The sequence below is a fragment of the Dermacentor albipictus genome, chromosome 8, assembly GCF_038994185.2.
Source record: "Dermacentor albipictus isolate Rhodes 1998 colony chromosome 8, USDA_Dalb.pri_finalv2, whole genome shotgun sequence".
NCBI classification, from domain to species: domain Eukaryota; kingdom Metazoa; phylum Arthropoda; class Arachnida; order Ixodida; family Ixodidae; genus Dermacentor; species Dermacentor albipictus.
Window position 1 is genome coordinate 123,429,150 of NC_091828.1, and position 23,834 is coordinate 123,452,983.

The following is a 23,834-nucleotide window of genomic DNA, read 5'->3' on the forward strand; positions in this document are numbered from 1 at the left end:
ATGCTTGCCTTTATGAGGCAAACAGATGTGCCGTTTTGTTCTCTATCTATAAAGCTCGGGAACCCAATATTTAGAATACTACTTCTTGGCCATGTTGAGGCTTTAGAAAGCGCTCTTATGCCGCAAAGCACCTATAGCTTTTTCATTTTATCGTTCATGCAAAGAATCGTGTGAAAAATATAAATATCGGTTGTAATCAATAACACCTTATTTTTCTTGTTACTTCAACGTGAATGCCCATAGTTCATAAATGAACAAAATATTCCTAATGTATCGGTACTAAATTTAGAGACTGTTATGAATCTGAACAGTGAGCGTACTTATTAGCGGCGTTGTGTGCCTGTTGTGTATGGTCGACAAGAAAGGGAGTTAACCAAGGGGTCCGATTTTTATTAATCATATCATGAGAAGTCAACAAACAGAGACACCAAAGAAAACACAGATCAAATTACTTGTACTTACCAATTGAATCAAAGAAATTATAAAGTAATGGCAATGAAACTGGATGAAGAAACAACTTGTCGCAGGTGGGGAACGATCCCACGTCTATGCATTAAGCGAAGAGCATACGGGAAGAGCCGGTAATCACCACTGTTTTTATAGTTTGCTTGGTAAGCGACAAGATAATTTTATCCGGCTTCCATTTCGTCAAAGGAACGTAAGTAGCCAGCGGTACGTACGGCCAAGTACGCCAGGAAAAGTGGTTCGCCTGGACTTGTTACATCGCTCTTGTTCCCACGTTTCAGTCTCACCACACCAATTTCATCTGTTTTAGCTTTTGACCTCCTGTGCAGGTTCAACATGCGTTGCTGTGCATTTTCATTGATGTTGCAGTGTCAAAGTTTCCGAAACATTCAGAAATCATGCAATTTGAAAACACCAACGTGACCCTGCCAATTTGCTGCTTGTTTCGCTAAAGCCTGGTTGAGTCAGATCGTTCTACAGTCAAAGAAAGACCAATATGTTTGGAAAGCCCGCGGCTTTACAAATTTAACTGCAATAACATAAGTCATGAACATCCTAATTGGAATATTTTCTTGAAGTTCGGCCTTGCTCAGTGCACGACTACTCCAAAACGAACCTGCCCTTTATACATGCAATGCCAAGTGACCTAGCTAACCTGAAGCATACTTGCTTAAATACATCTCAATCTCTTTCCGCGTAGGTTGCAGGGCGCAAGTTACTCCGCTATACTCCACCTACTAAGTGTAGCCTATGAGAAAGCAACGTTCTTACGCTGTTCCTTCAGTGAGCTTCTTGCCACTGCTGCTATTTTACACTCCCAATATTGCTCACAGAGTTCCAGCTAAGTAAGTGAAACTTCCTAATCATATTCCACGTAACTTCCACTGAGTAAGTGGAACATATTTGCGAATGTGACGAAATTAGAAATATTGCAAGACCAGCTTGGAAGCAGCTAGTGCAAATAAGAGTAATTGGAGGTCACTGGGGAAGGTTGTCCTCCTGCCCTGCGACTAAAAATAGACTAGTGATCATGTCTATTATTATTATGCGTAACCTTACACTTAGTCGGCTAAGTTTCTGAATCATTTCTTGCAACCAACCTCGAACGTTACTGAACACCAATATTGCATGAACACGCGCAGGTTGCCGATATATTTGCCGTTGATCGTGAGTATTAATTATTTTCAGGCACGTAGCTTGAATGCTTCTTCGTTAATATCACTACTGATTGCTCTAAGAATCACTTGATTTTTCGCAAGGCAGCTTCAATTGCTATACTTTCGCTTCTAGTCATAGAAACAACCCGCTCCATTTCGGCAGCTCATGAGGCTCATGTTCCGTACAAATAGTAGTAATCAGTAAAGCTATAGCAGGAGCTATTCGGTGTTACTTAATGGCTGAGTGCGTGGTCAAGTTTTGACGAAAGGCTCGTAAATAAGGACACAGCAAAGGGTAACATATGTAACATGGTTATAACGTCGCGCTTCGAGGTCAGGACGCAGAAAGAATGCACAGAGGACAGTCGCCGAACTTTTACTGTCCTCTGTGTCCTTTCTGTATCCTGTCTTCAAAACGCGGCGTCATAAGCATGCTCCATCAAGCCAGCAACCAACTGGTCTCTTAAAGGATGACAAGTCAACTTTCAAGTTTTGTACGTAAATGGGGCATCCTGAAAGAAAAGTTACCATGTTTTCAGTTCGCGCATCACCCTGTCTGTCCGCCTTCTTGTGTTTTCTTTTACCAGTGTTTTGTCATAAAATATCAGCACGCTCAATCAAGAAGTAATGTAGCAGCAGTAAAAACACTGTACCCTTATTTATTGCAATAGCAATTCTGCCGTTGTCGGCAAAGGCGAATTTCTGCCGTTGTCGTAACCGTGAGGTTCCGTATACAGTCCAAGGGAGCTGAAATCGTCGCCGCACGCAGTGTGCTGTATGTGCGAGTGAAAGTGTGCACGGGTGAGCCGGCGATCACGACTGAATTAGGAAGGAACAGCGCCAACTAAGACGATCACAAGAGGGGAGAACGACAGACGACATGGCGCTTGTCCTGTGTCGTTCTCCCCTCTTGTGATCCTCTTAGTTGGCGCTGTTCCTTCCTAATTCAAGTATGCACCATCTAGCCCAACTGAATGTTGTCCTGAACTAATCACGACTGAAGTTCGTACACGCAAGCCAGGAAAGCGGCGGGGAAGCGATCGACCGCAAGGCTCCGGGAAAGGGTAAGGAGGGGGGCGCGTTCTACTCCGGGTGGCCCGGGCGGACGCGTGCGCCTGCCCGCTCCGCTGTATCTTGAAAGCCTTCTGCTACGGGGACAGAGCCCGTCTGTGCGCTGTGTTTTCGCGGTTTAGTTAAGGTTGATGCGAGACGCAGCAAGAAGATCAATTCGCTCGCTGTTGCTGCCACGCTTCCTCGCTCCAGCGCTTTGACAGCGAGCGTCCGTGGTCATCGAGTGAGACGTGTCCGTGTTTACTGGTGCGCGCGTGACATCATGCTTGTTAACTTCGTTATTATGCCGATGTTTTACAAGTTTACACGGCCAATAAAACTACTATCTTTACTTCGTACAGATGTCCACTGATTTCCTATCGCAATCGATGCTTCGGCTCTCGCGAGAAACTGCGACTTTCTTTTTTTTTTTTGATGGGCCGCCTCTCCGCTGCACGAGAACTGTCAAGTGCGGCCCCAACGAGAAATACAGCTGGTTCAAACGCAACACGTGCGCTCAAATAACCTGTTTCCGCCCTTTCGCAGGGCAGACCTATTCGACTGGCTGTCAAGGGCGTTGCTTGCGCCGCGAGGGCTTCTAGAGGAATGAGCGGCATCGCTGTGTACAGAGGAGTCAAGGTCCATAGAAACCAACTTCGGTTGCCGGAGGACGGGCGTCCAGACAGACAGCAGAGACGTTTCTGTCGTGTTATCCTTTTCGTTGATTCTTGTTTCAGTGTACGCGTACCTGCATTTGCGTAATGCTTGTGCACACGCAAGCAGTATCGCGCTGAGCATTAATCTCAGGACTATTGGTATGTTGTGAGTAAAGCCACTCAAGTAAATAAAAAGAATTAAATAAACATACGAAAAGGAAAGGAGACGCAGGTAAGCAAAAAAATATAGTAAGCAATGCAGCTTTACGTGCAAAATGATTTTATTGTAAGAGGACTGCAGATTAATTTTGACCTGTGGGGCTGGAACGAGTGTGTCTTTATAAATAGCGGCCCTCATCAGAATGCTGTCGCCGCGGTCAGGTTAAAACCCCGAGATCTAGCTCAGCAGGCCAACACTATGGCTACTGGACTACCGCGGCTCGTAAAAGATTCAGGTTCCAGTGTCCTAGCCTTTGAGAGCAGTTCGCTTCAATGTTTTCATTAACCTCAGCACGAGCATCAAGTTTTGCGAGGAGTTTGTTCTCGCTGTGAACCTCTCTCTTTCTCAAACACAATTTTTTTTCCATGAGTGTAGTGACAGTATGACAATGTTATCGCAATTGAGGGTCGCAAAAGTATGAGTTTCTAGGACAAATGCGAATGAAAATTGTTTAAGGGCTAGCGTTCTTTCTTTTTTTCAGATTTCATGGAGTAAATCCAAGAAGACCGGATCATATACATATAATACACTTTAGGGATAGTTTTGTAAAAGTGGCTTGATATTCTTTATGCAATCTTTTTGGAATTTCGGGTATTATAAAAATGCTATATTTTGGATATTTGTTACTTCGTGTTAAGGGCAGAGAAATCGAAGTGCATTGTGTGAAATTCTGTATTTGTAAAAGAACAATCTTCCTTGCTCAAAAAAATACAAATCTTAAAACAATGCCAGAAACACACCATCGCCCTAACAATATCGGAGAAGAACTGTCCGTTTTACGCTAACAGTACCCTGTTCTTTAAAGAAATCGGAGCTGGTCGAGCACCGAGGCAGGATCAGTTGTCGCCGAACGGCCCATAATGTGATTTTTTTCGGGATGCTGAAAAGAAATGCCAATTCATTGTACACTGGCAGATGATTTTCTAGGTATTTGTGTATTTACATTCTTGGCGGAAAGAATGCCGTTTAGTAGCAGTGAAAAAAAAAACATGTGATACATGCCCATGCTAAAATTTTGTGTCGAAACTGCGGCGTCAGTGAGGTCCGCCTGACATGCCTGCTTTCACAGTAGCGCTATCTTTCGAGATAGTTTTCTTGCAGATGCAATTATCTAAGAACCACCAGGCTAAACGTCGCTCATTTTCGGATATAGCGTAGGCTACATTTATTGCTAACAAATCAAGCAGTTTTTAGCACACGCTGCGAAAACTCATGACGCCACCAGGTCGTTGTGCGGGAATCTTACGGTTGTACCGCCCCTTGTTATTTCTTTTTTCTTGTTCTTTTCTTCTTTCTTAGGGCACCCTTTATTACTCATCAAACCTACAATCATGACATAACTGACAAACACTGTATTTCTTTTGAGTAATCTATAATATAACCTACTTTTAACCTTTTTATTTCCATTTGGTCTCCTTTAAAGAGGCCATTAGTCGATGCAAGAGTTAAAGATCTCAACCTGCATGAACAGTTTCGTTTGCCCTCCTCCACACCTTCCTTCTTTGGAGGGACTTTTTCCGTGTGCATACACAGAAGTGATTATAATAGATTGAAACTGTCGTTCTAGTGTTCCATAATGTTTTACCTTGAACGCCTAGCATCCAGAACTACATTTTGTCGCAGTTGGAACGTGTGTAACTTTACACATAAAGAAAGCACACTTCGACAGGCTAAACCTTCTGCATGTTTTTGTCCGGTTTTTTTCTTCCGCTGACGCTGTGTTATTTATCTGATGTTCAAAAAATGAAAAGTCAGGCTTACATGGTAGCACTTTCTCTGCTCTGTCGCGTCGAGCAAAAATGGCACAGTGAGCCAGTGATAGCATTTTTTACCCGGTTCACCCAGGGATATATTTCCCCATCAACACGTTGCCAAAGGAGTTACGTGTTTGATGCCTTTAGCCAAGAATCCCGTGGCTATTTAAGACTTACCTGTGTATTCAAAAATGTGAGATAACTCGAAGCCAATTATCCATATTATCTAGATGACACCTGACGGAAAGGGGCCGAAGACGCTCCTAGCCTTCGGAACACTCACGCCAAGTGTCATGTAAATCAAGTCAAGCATGGGCTTCAAGTCACGCCACATTTCTGACTACTGGGGTTAGTCCTATCTCCTCTTGCTCAAACCGTTAGTTGTGTTTTATGTATCAGGCACGCGACACGGCAAGTTTCGCACACAGAAGGCAAACCTTGACTGCACAAGGTTGCACACGTGGAGCACGAGCCGTCAGATGAAACGAAAAGAAAAAAAAGCGGGTGCTTTTCGATTGGGGCGGTAGACTTCGGGCCAAAACATTGACGTTGTGTTTCAAGGTGAAGTAGCCACCGCATGAAAAAAGAAAACGCAAAAAAGCAAATCTTACCATCCGATTCAAAAAGAAGGGAGAGGGCTAGATTAGAAAGGACCAACGCAGGCACGTGCAAACCCTGAGAAATCCGTTGGTGAGTCGGTATGTCGGTGAGATTGCAACGTGACGTTGCAATCGCTTCCCTTTTCCTCGTTTCGAGAATTTGTTTCAACAGGCAATTCGGAGAGGGCGTGAAGTCTCCGTATAAAACCACCACATCGCCTTTTCCAAGAGCAGTCCGGTAAGATCGCAGTTAAGGAGCCATAACAGCAATTATGAGGACCTTCGCTTTGATCGCGTTTGCGCTCTGCATGGCCGTTGTCACAGCTCAGAGGAATGGACCTCCCCACGGTAAGAAAACGTTTGTGTAGACGAAATGTTTCTTATACTCTGGCTCACGCCATCATGTTTGTTATGTTCAACCCTCTTGTCAGCTGTTCTGCCCAGCGCACTTCATTGCAAGATTTGCCAAAAACTAAAATTTCCTCAACCATGAAAATATAAAGGAATAGCTCCATAACTCTTCATTTCTCAAGAAATATCGAAATACAGAAGTAGCAGAAAATGTACTATGATTCCATGACTAACGTATGTTTAGTGTCACTTAAATCGGGCATATACATTGAAAAAATTCTGGTTTTACTTAAAGAAAATCACAAATTCGATTAGAAGCAATTCCGTAGTGAGGGAGTTTGAAATAATTTTTACCACATATTGTCACGTAGTGGTGACGGTAAATAAGGCAGAAGAACTGTGAATGACGAAACTATAGTGTTTTGTTGGGCGAACTTGTGCCCTCAAAGACAAAGAAATTACACGTGTCAATATACTTCTTCAACGTGTGTCTAAATCCAAGTACGCGAGCATTTGTGCACTGTTTCTTCATCTAAATGCGGCCGACGCAATCACAATCTACCACGCAACCTCGAGCTCAGCATTCCAACGCCATAATCACTTAGTTTCTACTGTACCGCAGCTGCCACTCAACTGCCGCGACGGGCAATATGCATGAAAAAAGTTTTCCTCGGAATCTTTTCATGTGCCATCGACATCAGCGTCTGCTTATTCGATATTTTGCGGATATAAAGCTCTTTCGACGCTTTATCGCTGTCTCAGTATCAAGTAAAGAGCTTCACGGAAACGACATGGAATTTGACCTTAACCAATGACTAGGACAGAAGGCCTCGGACTTTGCGCTGACGGCACTACCAGAGAGCCCTTCCTTGAAATTTTGTATTCGTGTCTGATACCATGAGAGAATTGTACAGGATCATTGGCAAGCTCAGGGCAATCATTGTAATGTGCGTATCATTTGTTCTCAGATTTCTGCTGCTTTCAACGGTGCTCTCATAACAAATGAGTATGATGCATACACTGGACTGAAGTTGTTTTACGTATTTGCAGCTTTTATTTGTGTCTTGAGGGGATTTGTCTATGAATGCTTTGTGCATGCGTCTGTTTACAGAAGATTTCGCTAATGCCGTGCACAAAGGTTGTCTGGATAGCGTCCGTTTATCTGCCTGTGTTGAAAATAGGACACTTGTAGAAGTCTTCAGGAAACCTGTCAAGCTGTTTTGAATCAAGAAAATACACAGCCTGAAGTTGAATATTTGCGTCGTTACTTTTATTCTTTTATAATTCTGGTTTTATCGATTCTACGAGTTGTCTATAATTAGAGTGACTACTTCAAAAAGATAGATGTTTTGAACTTTTCAGTGCACCTAATAAATTAAGCCAAATACCACCCACCAATAAAGTAAAAAAAATAATGTAAACCAATGTGACTATTGCGTCTAACATGAAATGTTAGGCAGTTCCAACAGTAGGACATGCTAGTTACAGGGTAAATTATATCAATAACTTCATTTCATTAACGTTACTACAAATTTAATAAAGTTCAGGTCCTCTTCAGTATTTATCTAAAACCACCTAGACACCATATTACAGCCAAGCTGTATACAGCTAGGATTTCGTGCATTGTTGTTCTACGTGACCACAAACTATCCTCATCAATGACTCACACTCCTGTAAGCATTTATGCTGCTGTAAGCAAGGAAAAAATGCAATGACTATTACCTCCATAAAGCAGAGGCTACAAGCGCTCAGCAACGTGAAGCGAACAGCGCTTAAATTCTTTCTAAACACGCATACAACCTACAGAGAATCAAGTCAAAAACTGTCATTATCAATGTCTCGAACCCCTGTGAGCAAATGCTCAAGCACCCGCAAGCAAGCAAAAAATGAAACGATCCATAGTCCCGTAAGGGTCAAAGTGAGGCTACTCACTTTGCGTAAATTAGCTGCGATGACACCACCTCTGCTGTGGTTGTCGGTGATTTCAATGTAGATGAGTCGATACCGAAAAGGGAGTGGCTTACGCGTTCCGTGTTGCAGACACATCCTTTGCTATGACGCACCGATCCAGCTCAACTGTACGTGCATCGATTTGACGTCAAAAAAATCTGACTGCAGTTGCTAGTGAAATAATGTCCGTCGATCAAGACAATAAATGACTGTGCGTACCTTTCCCCACGATGACCACCCATCATGACAATAAATGAGTTCGTACCTTTGTTCAACATTATGTGTCACCTCTGTGTCGTGTGCTAAATAGCTTAGCTGGTCAAACACCTTCGCAGAGGGGAATGGTTCATGGTTTTTTTATTGTTTAAAGCTCGTAGTGAAAGTACGTGTTCTCCTAATTGTTCCACCATTGGGAGAGCAGTTTATGCCGGAGTTATTCTTGGGCTTTCGAATGCGTGGTTACGAAATCCCGGGGTGTGCTTGAAACACCTCGCAGTAAGTCTTGGTCAACAGATCCGGTACGTGTAAGGATCTAAGCGTGTGCTTATTCTGTTTTAGGCGGCGGCGTCCACAACGGCCCAGGCAACTGCGGTCTTAACGAAGAGTTCAGCCCGTGCAAGAGCAGCACTTGCAAAGAAGCCACCTGCGCTAACCCTGTAGTGGGGCCAATATGCACTGCGGACTGCATCCAGGGCTGCTTTTGCAAAAAGGGATTCTTTAGAAGCGTCAGGAGACTTTGCGTGCCGAGAAACCAATGTCCCTAGGAGGGAGACCGAAACCATTGTGACTGCTCACCGAGAACGACATCTGAATATCGTGTGCAGTTGTAATCACTGGCACACCGGTTTATCCATGCAAGAGACTTGAACACCGGATTGAATTGTCAAGAAGCCAATAAATAAACAAGAGCCGCAATACTTGGTGCAAATTAAGGACGTTGCTTTGCCGGGTAGGCTGCAAACGATGCTTTTTTTGATGATCGTGGTATAAGTCGTTTATCTAAAGCACTCCATGTATAGAAAGACGCCGAGTGATTTTATTTTTTTTTCTGCTTTACGTGTAATGCTCAAAGCCCCAGTGAAGGCGTTTTACACAAATATGACGCTGGAAATAAATTTGTTTATTTGATATGACGGCCCACAAGAAGCGTACGCCGTGCTGTTACCATGACACGACACATTGTAACTTGAAGATATCAGCAAGGTCTTGCCGACCTGGCGATAAGAACCACTATAAAATGGCGTCGTATTTGCCGAACCAGCGATAGCAACGCTGAAGCACATCTCTATGACGCCATGCACTTGGTGATTTGCTTGCATTGTGTTTATGGTGCAATGTCGCAACCCTAAGGCTCATCAATGTGAAAGACCTCGCCAACAATAGTCCGGCACATGGCAAACTTCTTAGAAGTTTGCCTATACAATTTCTAATTGTACAAGTTCCTTCGTATGCTAGTAAAATACAACCTCACAGTGAGGCACTTGTGAGGCTCTCGAACACATACCAGTGGTCGGTGAAATTAATAAATGGCTCTAGCAAGGGTTAGTTGCTTCACCAGCGCACACAGCTGCGGCAATTGAAGCACAGGAGAGAGACAGCGTCGGTGGGCTACATTATTTGTCACAAAGAGCATTATTCGCGACACCAAATTTGGGCTAGTTCAACAGATAACATAAGAAGGAGCGCCTATCACATTTGCTTTGACTTTTTTAGACAATATTACTGTAAAGGCAGGAAAGGCAGCGGATATGGTAGTGCGAATTACTTACTGAGTACATCCACATGTTTATCGTAAATCCGTGTTAACTATAGTGCAAGTAAAAGATCTATCCCGTAGGTTCCCGCTTCCCCCTTTTCCGGTGGACACCAAACGAACCCTTAGACTGCAAATTTCGGAATCTTATTAAATCCAATCCTCCGCCTGTGTGTCAGTTTTCCCCCCTTTAACTTACAATCATTCCGTTACTGTAATAAGCTTCCGGTAACTTATACGGTGGATGGGGTACCGAATTCAATTTGTTCTCTGTAATTCAGTGAGAGTTATCCAGGCGCATTTGAGCCGCTATCGAAATGGCCACAGTACACTTAACCAGTAATGCCCAACCTATCATTTATGCTACGCGATTGTGATACTTCCAAAGTTGGATTTAGGCAGGCGAAATTCAACGCAGAGCTTAAGGTAGCGGCAATATTATAGGGTATTTTCAGTTCCTTTCTGCATCCATTTCAGGAAAAGTTCAGAACACAGTTTCAACTTTTCAAGATACAAAAATATAAATATGAAACGTTAGCGAGGAATTCTGACAGATTTTTCAGTCACATAATTTCACTGGTCTAACCTTCTGCAGAGGACGTACCCAACAACGCATAAAAGCCACATTTCTTTAAGCAATTGAATCAGTTTTTAATATAAATGAACATATTTTTTCATGTCTACACGAGACTTCATCTTTGTTCTAGCGTATGAATTACTGCGTTTTTAAATTTTTATTTATTTGTTTTTACTTTTTCAAACATGCCTTATACTTTCAGTGCCTGCGATTTCGACCAAAATACCAAATTACCTTACCTGCCCTCTCATAAATAAAACAATTACCTCCGCTCTTCATGCTAAATTTAAGTCCCAAATTGCAGTGAAAGCGTGTCACGTAATTCACAGAGGTCTTTTGTATTCATACATAAGGATACCCATTTGCGGCAGTACTGCCATCAGCGTCGCCTATAATATTTAATTTTTCTGTAATTCAGATTGATACGCCAAACATCGTAATTGGCTGTGGAATATTTTTGAAGTTTTTTTGTGTCCTTCGAAGGAAAGCCCCAGCAAATAGGTTTGTGAAGTTTCCTCTCTGTAGTAAACGCTTTTGTCCATTCACTTTTTAAAAATATTTTTCTCTATACGTTCTAATGCTTGTTATTATCACAAGACAGTCGGCTAAAGTTTTGTGTGAATGCTAACCTGATGGATGTGCCTACCAAGTTTCTGTAGAACTCTAGGTCTTGTTTCATGATTCAAAAATTACGAGCTTGATATAAGCAGCTCAATCAACAGAAAAATTCAGCCTTATAATCGAGGAGTCACTTCGCGTGCGGTGTAGGTCATGACTACCAACATGTAAGGAACCCTAATATATATACAGCTGTAAGCGTGCACCTCAGGTCACACAAAACCTTTGTCATGAGTGAAGCAAGAATGAGCAACCGGAGAAAAGAGGTTATTACATTGTCTCTTTACTACCACGTCGCTCGCTCTACTGATAGTGCTGATACGACGGTTCATGACATTAGTCGTAACCACCCCTGAACGATGCACTCGTGAACACCAAGAGTGCTGACATGAGTACTGCGTGCCAAAACTGGAGATAATGTAAGAGTGCTTCTTGCTGTTGCAATCTCCACCCCAACAACACACCGCCGTGTGTCGGCAATAGTGAGGCTCATAACTCCTTGCGGCGCGAATCCTTGCGCACATTCGGTGTTAACCTTCACGCACTTTAGCTATGCTTGTACCATTGGTATTGAGTTTGTTCATCGTGTTCACAGCCTGGTTCGTCATGTAAGTATCTCTAAAAGATTGTCACACGCGAATGATATTATTCAAAACAAGAAAGGACATGTGCAAAAAAAAATCGATTTGTGAGAAGTCATGCAGCATGCATAAGTCGCCCAACGTTGATAGAGATGTGGAAATGTTAATATATATATATATATATATATATAGTACATTTACCAGGCTGCTAGAGAAATGTATCGTGCAGGCCAGTCAAAGGTGTGCAAAGCGGCTGTGTTTTTCAGAGGTTTTCATGAAAGCGAAGCTTTCGTTACCTAGTTCTTAGCCGCGGCTGGTATTCGAATCTTCGACCTCGTGCTTAGCAGCTCAATGCCATAGCAGCTAGCTAGGCAGCTGCGGCTGCAGTGATTGCGACACAAGTTATTGCAATAATGCTCAATTTGGTATCAGACCCGCCGACCACGGCGCAAAATTAACGACCAGTAGTTTTTACAAGGTGTAGAGCACCACACAACTACTTGGGGTGGTGGCCCCTGTCCATGTATATTGGAGCTCGTAAACAGGCTATACAGTAACCCATAAGGATGGCGTTGCATGCATCATATACAAGTTGGTTTTGAAAAGTTGGTGGAGTGTTGGTGTGCAATATTTTGTCTTCGTGCTCGTTAAATTGAGTGGGGTTTAGGTATTCTTGGCAATGATGATGAAGATTATGAGCCTCAGACATGGCAAATAAAATGTAGAGAGCGTGCACTAAAAATTGTGCGGTTGGCGGAAAACAACACAGAGGGCGTCGGTGACGTTACTGGGAACAACGACCTGTCACAGAAGTACTGTGTCATTTTTATGGAGACATTCTTTTCCAGAACTCGTGGCCTCCGATGTGGATAATACCCAGTCGGAGCCTTCAAACCAATTCAACGATGCTGGGAGCCTAGAAGCCTTTAACGCAGGAACTTCTGAGATGATGTGGGATTACTGTGTGTGCCACGCACACATATTTTCAAGTATTAGGTGATTCTTCAGCCTGCACTGAATACTTCACGGCCAGTATTTCTCCATGAAGAAATGAATTCTTAAAGGACAACTCTCTCTCTCTGTGATCTTTCCAAGTCGGCGAATCTCAACAATTTTTTTTGTCTTCGTCAGTGCAAAGACAGATCAGATGGTCGAACTTGTGCTTTTAGGGAGATTCCTTGCTCTGCCACTGTTATTCTCTTCATCTTTCCGTCAACCGGTCTCTTTTGCTAGAACTTATTTAGTTTCACTGAAAAGGAATTTTCAGAATTCTCATATATACGCCCTAATTATGCCCGTCAATTATCTTTTTTTTCTGTCACTTCTGTGCCTGCCTACATTGCTAGCCGACAGTTGGGACCAGGAAACGGGTTCTTCCATAGTAGTGCCAGCGTCGCACTTGTTTTCTTTGTTATCAAACAATAAATCCCGACACATAACCCGTGCATAAAATGTCAATTCATAGGTGCATCTTAAGCACACATACCTTTTAACGGAATAGCGCATAATACTTAACGACTTCGTTCAATTCTTTAACTTTTTATAATTTGGCTTGACGGGACCATTCGGGCTCTCAAAATGAACCTATGGCACGCACTTGATAAGAAGGACACTGTGCAGTGCTCTTAGCACTTACGAAGAGCATGGCTTCGATACGCTAACGTAAAACGCTTGTAGAAGCTACCCAGTTAAGTTTCGGTTTCTATTATTATTTTTTATTATGTTTACAATAAATTACTACTTTCTATGCAGTCCGAGCCAATCTACGTGTGACGAGAGGATCTGGGCTATTTGAAAAACCTCTTATCCCGACATGGCAAGCGATGCCTTCAAGCAGAAAAGGACAACTTTTTGTCCATTTTTTCCCATCTTTAACTGTTATGACAAGCGGCATCTTCGCATGTGCGCGATAATTCTTGAATGCTAGCTGACCGAATAAAAGCGGGCCGATTGCGTAAGCATTCTGGGCCGAAGTTTGACATATCTTTTTGCGGCTGAACAGCTGGCTACCTTTCGAAGCAGTAAGAAGGAAGGAAGTGAAACCTGAGGGCAACTTTTGAGAGCACTCTCCAGGTAGCAGCTACCACCTGATGCGTTTACATGTAGAGCAACGGTGATGATGGCTTATACGCAGATGACAGTAGTCGTCGTCGTGAACAGAGCGACAGTCCCCCGTTGCCAGAGCGATTACGGGCACGGGTGGTGTCATGTGACGGAAAACGGACCAAATTTCTTGGTTGCTTAGACAGTGGTACTGGGAGCACCTGCTGGCGCTCTCATTTTGAGGCAAGCCATCGTAGAAGACCATTCGAAAGTTCAGGGAGCGCCGCTTTTCAACCATCCGAACAAGATGAGCCATTTGGAAAAGCTTTATAGAGTGCTCGGAAACCGCCGTCTGCAGTTGCCGTTAAGCAAGCAAGAAATATTTTTCGCTGGATATGTCAGCTACCTGGAGGTGAATCGCAACAAATTATTGTTGGCCTTAACCGATAAAGTGCAAAAGTGATTTTGACGAATAATATTCAAATGACAAAGGCAATGTTCAGTATTCTGGCAAGGAAACAAGAGTTCACGAGCGTCAGTCAACCTTTAGAGTCTGCACAGGAGTAAGTTTATCTAGTCCAATTACTCACAGGGGTCAACTGAGAATGAAACTGAGAACTGAGAATGAAGTTCATAGAGGAATAAGAATGGGTTGGAGTGCTTACGGCTGGCAATACTAAACCCTGATTGGAGGCTTACCGCTGTCGTTGAAAAGAAAAGTGCACAATCATTGCATTCTTGCGGTGCTCACATACGGGGCAGAAACTTGGAGGTTAACAAAGAAGCCGGAGGGCAAGGTAAGAACCACGCAACGATCGATGGAATAAAAAAATGTTAGGCGTAACGTTATGAGAAAGGAAGAGAGCGGTGTGGATCAGAGAGCAAATGGGGATAGCTGATATTCTAGTGGAGTGAAATGAGTGGAGTGGCTGATAGCTGATATTCTAGTGGAGTGATGAAATGATGAAATTCGTTGGTGGAGCTTAAAATCGACTAACACAAGGCGTGGGTAATTAGTGATCGCTGGGAGAGGCCTTCGTCCTGCTGCGCACACAAATGTAGGCTGATGATGGTGATATGATGATGTAACCAACACACATTTTGACTGCATTTTCAGACAACGCAAGAGACGCCTGTCCTTCTTCAGGGACCTTGGAATTCCAGGACCACCACCCAGCTTTATTTCCGGAAATCTTTCAGAACTTATTCTTAAGGTAATGTTCCTCTGACTAAACAGGCCGCGCAGCAAGGCTGGCCTCATTACGCAGCACTGAGTCCATTCGCATTCGCTTTCTCAGCATTTAGGTTTTGCTGCAGAGTGATTGAATTTACTATCGGCAATCCGGCGTTGACGCTTAGCGGTTATAAATATTGGGGAGCTGTGTGCTAAATTCGATGTAGGAAAAATGCTAGTAAGTACTTAATTCACGTTAACATTGATAGTATTGGTGCTGCTATGATACCAAGTGAACTGGTATTCCTGTCTGCTCTACTTCACATATTTTTCAATTACTGTATATTTCCACCGATCCATATTATCTTTACACTTCTTCTAGCGATATTTCTTACCTAGTTTGAGTTAGCCCATGCCGCATGGCGGAGGTTTAAAGTGCAAAGCACGCAGAGATACAACATTATTCCGTGCATTCGTTGTGCCGCATGTCTCAATAATTGCTTGAATAAATGCTATTCACTAATCTTCCAGATTTTTTTTTATTCTCAGTTTGCAAAAGTACCTAAGGTCTAGGATGGTCGATTACTTTTTTTATTCGGATAATGATTATTACCTCATTATCTTAACCTTTAATCGATTAATCACTTTTGATGGAGAGTTTTTATCGAATAATTAATTCATCGAAACTTTTGCCGGGAATTTTTAAAAATCTTGACAGGGTTATCTATTCGGAAGTGGGAACAGCGCGTAATACGAGGGCTAAAAAAGATCGACTACACATACACTGACTAACCCCTACGGTTAGCTTCTGAATGGAACACCAACAAGCCCAACATCGATCCCTTATGCAGTTATCTACTTTTGTAGGGCCCTACTTTAATGTTCGAGAGGTGGAACCAAGTTTGAAACACAAATGTATAAACGATTTATAAAGGATCATCTTCGACTTGCTAAAAAATAAATGCAAGTGGCACTTGTGCCTTTTGAAAAAATAGACAATATATTTAATCAAATGGCACCTAAATAATATACATGGCTCTAGTTACTATCTCAGCAGTACATTAAACAAGAAATAAGAAAACCGCAATAGTGGAAGGTGAAGTCCAACTGAATTATGCAAGAAATTGTTGCATGTACAGTGGAAAGCAAATTTATTAGTTTAGGATTTTAAACCACCTGCTCTTTTCTGCACAGCAGAGAAATGCCAATTGGCTGGGATGCTTGGTTGAAACTGACACCTTCTTTACATGGCCACACAACTAGCATGCGAAGTTAGTTGCTCGGACGCTATAGATTTTCTGGAGTCGGCATGAACTCCATCGCCATGTTAAACCCAAGCTCCGAGCCGGTGCGCATGCTGGGCCACGTCTTTAGTAGACTGGGAGTGGCACGACGAACAAAGACTGGGTTGTTGTAGTGTGCCTTACATTACGAGGCCATTTCTAGCCTCCGGCTTTGGGAGACGTGGTGGTGGGTGCGGTGAGGGTGTAGTGAGAAGTGCTCAACTCGACATCATTCGGCGCTTGGAAAAACAGTCGACAGTGGCTCTACCACAGCCGCACAGTCACTACTTGCGCAGTACCAGTATACCAGTACCATTCCAGTACCATTTCAAAATTTTCAGGCTACTCCTCCGAAACTCTCTAAAACGAATAATCGAACAGGTCTAATCAATTAAATCGGTTAAATGAAAGGCGGACATCGATGAAGGGTAATCGTAGTGCGGGATACAATTATTGGATTATTCGAATTATCATTCATCACTAATACCAACCCAAATACGGAAGCGCTCCAGCGAGACTGTTAAAGAAAGTCTCACCTTATCTGATAGAGTTACTGCCTGCCTCAAATCACTCTCATTCTTTGCTTACTTCCTTTTGCCTCTGTATTTTATTCTGTTTTCTTTTCCGCTATGTTTTAATAATTTCGGGAATTATGCACACGCATAAGGTTGCTTTTAGCAAAAGATCCAGTGTTTTCTGTTGGTCTACTCATGACAAACTGCGGTTTACTTCAAGTGAGAAAGGCGTTTTTTCTTTCGCTGCATCTTTCAGGGATCAGCAGCTGCATTCAAAGAATGGTTAGAAAAGTATGGAGACTTCATGGGGTACGTCATTTTCCTTTGGTATAAGTAGTACACGACGCGTGAACTCTGAAAAATCCGTGATACCAAGAATAAAACGTTACTTCTCAGTCCATATCGAGACTCAATTCGCCAACGGGGCCAATAGCTTTCATGAATAATATAAATAAATCACACAGACTCGCAGTAATAAATCGTCATTTTTTCTATCCCATATATATCTCACTTTATTGCCATTACTTCATTTTTGTTTTCACTCATAACACAACAAGTAATTCCCTCTACACAACGCTTCCAGTGTTTTAATCATGCAGCAACTTCTTACTTAAAGAGATTTCAAATCATTAATTATTCCTACGTAGATTAGCGATAGTGAATTCACAGAGAGCACAGAAAAAGAAAGTTTTTTACACTGTATTCGCATGGCATTTCACGTTTAGCATTCACTGCGGATATTATACTAAAGGTTCTATTAGTAAGCTCGGTCCTCGAAACCAAATTTATTGTTAGGTTTGCGCACAAACTTTGGTGCTCATCCTCAAGATAGGATATTTTGAAGCACGTGAGCAGTCTTTCAGCAACCAGTATAAGTAGCGTAACATCACATGAAGTGTACGCGTGTTCTAGCCCAATCTCGTTAATACAGAAATAAAAATAATCTGTCCCGAAATACAGCTCGATTACAGGAATTCATCTCTGCCTAGCATAAAGTATTTTCTGACGCACCAAAGGTGAGAGCAATGACGTTCTAACGCATTTAAGGTGATAGACCACAAACACACACACACACAAAATAAAGTCCGGTGCGAGGATTCAAATAATTTGTTTCCTGAATATTCATGCCTTATTTAGCTTATTCAACTATTTAACATGCAGAAAATGGCTGCCTTTCTGGCAGGTTATTTTTCTCGTAAAATGGGGTAAAAGTGCCAGTCCCGCCAGCATTGATAAGCTACTTACAAGTTGCTGAATTGAGTAAAGCTTTGACATTTATGTAGCCACATAGAAGCCCTGTGCAATGAACTAGGATAAATGCAATGTGATAAATATTTTGTAATAAATGTTCCAAAAACTAAGAAAACTGAACGAAAATTGCGAATTTTTACCAAACTTATCTGCAAAATGAGCTATAAATGTACATATATTGCATCAATTTTTTTTGTTGTAGTTGTTTGCACACATCTCTATGTGAGAAATGATTGAGCATAACTTGATATCAAACTTTTCATTAAAAAAGTCATCAAAGTTTGCGTAACATGAGGTGGAGCAAAATCTTGCTTTGAGAAAAACGTAAACAGATGTTCAAACCATGTGAAAGATATCAAAACAACACATTGTCCTAAAATGCACCAGCTTCATAGCTGGAGCCTCCATGAGAGGCACTAGTGTCTACTTTTGCTTACGTGGTAGCTCGGCGACAGCATAAAATGAAAAAAAAAAAATATTTTCAATAATATTTATATAAAAGAAAAAGTACTGATTTTCGGTTTCACTATGCAATGATATAGGTTGGAAAACTCAATCTAACTCCCAAACTAATGGCGATAGGTGGACAATCTTTTGTAGCATGTTGCTGAATGTTTGGGCATACATAAAACATCAAAGAAACAATCAGGTTTGGGAAAAAAATGGACTTTTGAATGTTACCTACCACCTTAATGCCTTTCATCCAGTTTTGAGGCATCTTTCTTGCAGGTTCTACAATGGTGCCTTTCCAGTTCTCATCACCAAGGATCCCGAGCTAATCAAGAAAATACAGATAAAGGATTTTGGCAACTTTCATAGCCGAGGCGTAAGTTCAATGCGATCGTTTTGTTGCAGCAGCTTATCAACACTTCACACAGAGAGAGAGAGAAAGTGGTGGGCAGGCGTATTAGAGGACACATAGAAGGAGAGGAGGAGAGATCAACAATCAGAGCATCATTTGTCTCAGACAATGGACACTGTTGGAACTACAAGACAACAGGCAAAAGAAAGATATTACTTTATATTCATGGTTTCCTGAAGACTGTCAACATTGTTTGGCTTCAACTTCAGAATACACCATAACTTACTTCCATTATTTCCTTTTATTGAAGTTTGCTTCCGTCTCCGCAGCAGCCTTCTGCAGTGAAATTGCTTACAGTGCGGTAAAGTGATAGTCACATAAGGGCTCACACAGAGGCAGTTGTCCAAATTTGCCGCGCTGTCGAAAGTGTCGTCAAAACTTGTTGTAGCGCAAACACGATGGGAAGGACACAAAAATTACGCTTTTCTATCAAAAGTTGTCAGACCACAGCATGGACAAACGCATTGAATTCCTGTGCTGTTGTGGAGCCTGCATTCATTCTAACAGCTGCAACGTTTTGAAGGAGAAAATCATTCTTTGTCACGAGCCACAGATTTTGAACATCATAATTCCTACAGGAAATCCATCACCCATACGGAGGTCAACGTGTTCACGCATGCTGTGGCATGTGAAGTGTGCACCAAGACAGTATGCGGGACTACACCTAATGCTGCGTATGGTTCCGTGAACCTTCTGTATCAGGGAGTTTTTACTTGCGCTTTGCCAGTTTTATTGCGATAGCATTGATAGCAACACTCCAGACGATTTTTTTGCCGTCGCCTTCGCCGTGATGTTCCATAAAACTCGAAGTACAGTATGAGCCTATAGTGAGAGATAAAGCGTGCCAGGATGAGCCGTGAAGGATGGCGGCTTGACGCCGCGCTGTCTCTCCGTGTACCCAATTTTGGTGGTCACGCGATGTAACCTTCGTAAAGGGCGCGGGGGATGTGCTTAACGGGATTACGCACGCACACTCTGGAAGAGCGCGCGCGCCTGTCTCCTCGTCTAGACCAGCCGTTACTGCGCTGGCTGTCCGCGTGGCAGAGTGCATGCCCTGCGCGCCCACCTTATTTACGGAACCGGTCTCCGGCAGGTGAAAATTTAGGGCGAGCTGAGATGGGGTGATGGCTTCGTGGGCCCTGTCTTCCCCTGCATCTGGTGCCCGGAGGTCACGTGGCGTCAAGTTTCAGAGACGCGTTGAAGCGAGAGGAAGAACGAAGCGTTCGCTCTCCTTTATTTGCGTGCGTTCTTTATGACTCCAGAGGTCGTGAGCTCAAATGTTCGGGGTCATCTAGTTAGATCTGGTCATGTTTTCCTATGCCTGCGTGGCACTGTACAGGTTAATTTATGTAGTGAGAGAATGTTTACTGCAATCTATAGGGATGATAAAACGACGAGTCTTTTCGTGTAGACGTTTAATACTTTGGCATGTCAACCACTCCTACGCCTTTATAGTCAAACTGCAACTTCTTTGTAGATGTTCTATTAAACAGCCCATATAGTCACTTCCGTTGAATCCAAGGCAAGCTTCGATGCAAACTGAAAAAAAAAGGTCTGTAGTGAAGAGGAATGCCCGTTGCCGCAGCGACATCGCCAGTCGCCCGGGAGGCGCGAGCTCGAGATTGCCTGAGCTGCTCTGGTTGAGACACGCTGCCTGCTGCTCTCTTGTGGAAAAATAAAAATTGTGGCATTCTTCTCTACGTATCAGCGACAAGAGCCAACTTGGCTGCGGTCGAATCCTCATAAAATAAAGATTACCGTCAGCATAACGAATAGCGTATATAGGGATCGAGCACTACATTTGGTGAAAACAGTTGACATCCATTTTATGATGAGCGAAAGATGTCTGAATGTGATTTCAACAACACCATTGGAAGTACAGCAGATGCCATTGTGGGCTTGCTGCTTGGCCTTGTCAAAGCCGATCTTTTCAGTGACACCACAAGAAAATTACCATTCTTTAACCGGTAGCCCCTGCAACTTGTATATTCCTTGCATATTCGTGCAAGGACTCGAAACAACACTACCCAAAACGAAACCGTTCCCGTATTACCGCAGGTCTCATCAGGTTTCGCACGAGTACATCCCATCAACAAGCAGAACCTGGTCAACACTCCGGGTGACCGCTGGAAGGAGATGCGCAGCCTCCTGACGCCTGCCTTCACGACAAGCAACATGAAGAAGGTAATTCCTCTCACCAGCAGCCGGTGCTATGCTGTCAAATTAGTGCGAAGCTTAAATAAACGCTAAGGCGAACCTTATTCTTATGTTGGGCAACTAAAGGTAACGTTTAAAGCGTAAGTTTGACAAGAATTTCCACACATTCTAAATCTCAATACGCATCATACTGGGTGATTTATTTTATTGGAAATCTGCTTTGATAAAGATATACTGTGGATCTCAATTCTGGCACATCAGTGGGATTACTTGAAGAGCACGCTGCTGTGCAGAAACTCACCTAAGCTAAATAAAACAAATTTTACTATTTATTTTATATTGCCATTTATAGTAACTGCAGTGCTGGTATGTGTCGACTGCAAGTTCAGAGCAGTCAGCGACAGATCTCCGGGCAGGCCCCTCAAAACTGGCGCTGACCACAGGATCTTTGCTAAGTGGCTATCATTTTATTGCAGTTCAGCTCCAAATCCGTAATTTACACATGCACTCTAAATTTGTTATTGCATAGTTGCGCAGTAAAGCTTTGTTAATTAGTTTACACCATTGTGCTAACTGTCTTCAAAGCAGTGCCCGTCTCTCTAAGCTTATGCGACAGAATCGCGATATCTACCGAGGGGTATCTTTATTATATTCTTTCAATAAAGTAGATAAGCCTGTAAGTACCAGTATCGCTTCTCAGAACAAAGAATGCATAGTAGTATGTAAGCACGCTTAACGTGAAGCACTCGGAACCATGGTTGATTGATTCGCGACGGGGCAAAAGAAGTATACCTAAATCACCTTAGAATGGTTCATGCTTTATTTTCATTTGACTTTAGAAATAATGCGTTTGTGCATCTTGCTTCATACGCATCCTCAAGAAAGGGCTTACAATGACTATCAAGACAACACTCTTAAAGTTTTAGGCAAAATAACTATTTATTTATATATTTATTTATTTATATATATATATATATATACATATATATATATATATATATATATATATAGTACCCTCAGGGCCCAAAAGGCCGTTATAGAGGGCGTTATAGGCGTTATAGAGTGTGTCATAATCAGCAAAGGTACAACACGGTCAAGCAACTATTAGTAGTTAGAGTGATAGACACAAAATATAATCAGTTATTGCAATCTTGAAAGATGATGTACCCTCGACGCAGGCGATGGAGGAGGGAAGGCGGTTCCACTCGGCGCTGGTTTTTAGCAGAGTTGAATCGGAGGAAACACTTGGGTGCGACAGAAAGGAATGAACGTTTTAAACCGATGACCAACACGCGATGGCATGTACGAAGGTTCTGAAATGAATTCTTACTTATGTGAGTTATTTTAGTAAAGGATTTTTAAAACAAAGCAAAGATGGAAAATCTTTCTTCGAAGTTGCAAATTAATAAGGCCGAGGTTTGACTTCATTAAAGAAACGCTAGCTGTTCGAGAATAATTTGAATGGATGAAACGTGCTGACCTCTTCTGAACTGACTCGGTGTCTGCTAATGTTCTTTGACCAGGGTCCCATACAGAGGATGCATATTCTAGTTTCGGTCTAATTAGTGTTTTGTAGAGCAGTAACTTCAAATGGGGTGAGGCTTTAGAAAAATTCCTGCGAATGTAGCCAAGAGGTCTGCTTGCATTTTTTGTGATGTGTTCTATATGCGGATGCCACGAAAGGTCACTGTTTTGTTGGATTCCAAGATATCTATAGGCAATCACGTGCTTAAGGTTGGTTTCATAGATATTATAGCCGAAATGAGTTGGTGAGCTTGAGCGACGCGAGGCAAACATAATTTTGCATTTAGTCGGATTTAAAAACTTTAGCCACTGTCACCTTGAAATTAGCCGCCTTGAAAAGTTATCTAGATCTGGCTGAAGCTTAAAGTTATCGTGCTGATTAGTTATTTCAGGGTATAGAACGCAATCGTCGTCAAAACGTTTAATAGAACTATTAATTACCAGCAGGTAAGTCGTTTGTATAAATTAGGAATACAAGTAACGGTCCCAAGACGGAGCCTTGAGGAACACCTGACTTCACGGCGCAGTGCGGGGATGCAGAATCGTTAGCTGTTACAAACTGGGTACGGTTGTTTAGAACGCATTCTATCCATTTCAGAATAATAGGGTGAATATTAAGAGTATCGACTGTATCGACAATGTGACCGTATCGTTCTCTCAGTCACAAGAATACCTTCAGCATACATGCAGTCACATTGGTTCTATTTTAGACTTGAGAATAGAAAAGTGTCTGGGTTGTGGTTATGATCATTGTACTGTATTGAGAACGCAGGTAACATAGAAAGGGACTTTGTGTATAGCATACATGAATATCTCAATAAACATTCGCTGATCTGGGTTGTACTACATATATGAGCAAGACTCTGACTCATTGCCCGCAAGTGTCTTCGTACATCAAGCGGTCATTACATATACGTTCTTAAAACAGACAGGTGTTTAGAAGTAGCCACAGCTTGTTTACACCCTACCCCACGCCCAACGATGAGCATTAGATAAAAACTGGCACACACAGGGCAAGTAGTTGCTATATGGCATTGGCATTTCTGGCGTGGTGACCTGAATTTGAGCAAAGCCTTTTTCGTGATATCTTCTTAGCCAACCCCATAACCACTTATATAAGAGCATGGCTATTTATGCATGCCGTCTTTAAACTTATTTTAATTATGTTTAGTTTGATATGTACTTATTCTTTTCCCTGACGGGCTACTGAAAACATGCTTGGCACATCACCGCGAACTAAGCGAATGATAATAAATAACAGTGCAACTCAGTGTCACACCCTCAACAACAGCTA

At 42.4% G+C, this 23,834-nt stretch overlaps 1 protein-coding gene across 1 annotated transcript in view; it reads left to right on the plus strand.

Moving 5' to 3' along the window:
* Window positions 1-11,587: 11,587 nt before the first annotated feature.
* LOC139049152 (lithocholate 6-beta-hydroxylase-like) overlaps window positions 11,588-23,834 on the plus strand; it is a 33,865-nt gene continuing 21,618 nt past the window's right edge. Inside the window, exons 1-5 of the mRNA XM_070524395.1 lie at window positions 11,588-11,758; window positions 14,892-14,988; window positions 17,003-17,055; window positions 18,727-18,823; window positions 20,918-21,043. Of these exons, the coding sequence (XP_070380496.1) occupies window positions 11,703-11,758; window positions 14,892-14,988; window positions 17,003-17,055; window positions 18,727-18,823; window positions 20,918-21,043 (429 nt within the window). The 5' untranslated portion in view covers window positions 11,588-11,702. The remainder of the gene's footprint in view (window positions 11,759-14,891; window positions 14,989-17,002; window positions 17,056-18,726; window positions 18,824-20,917; window positions 21,044-23,834) is intronic.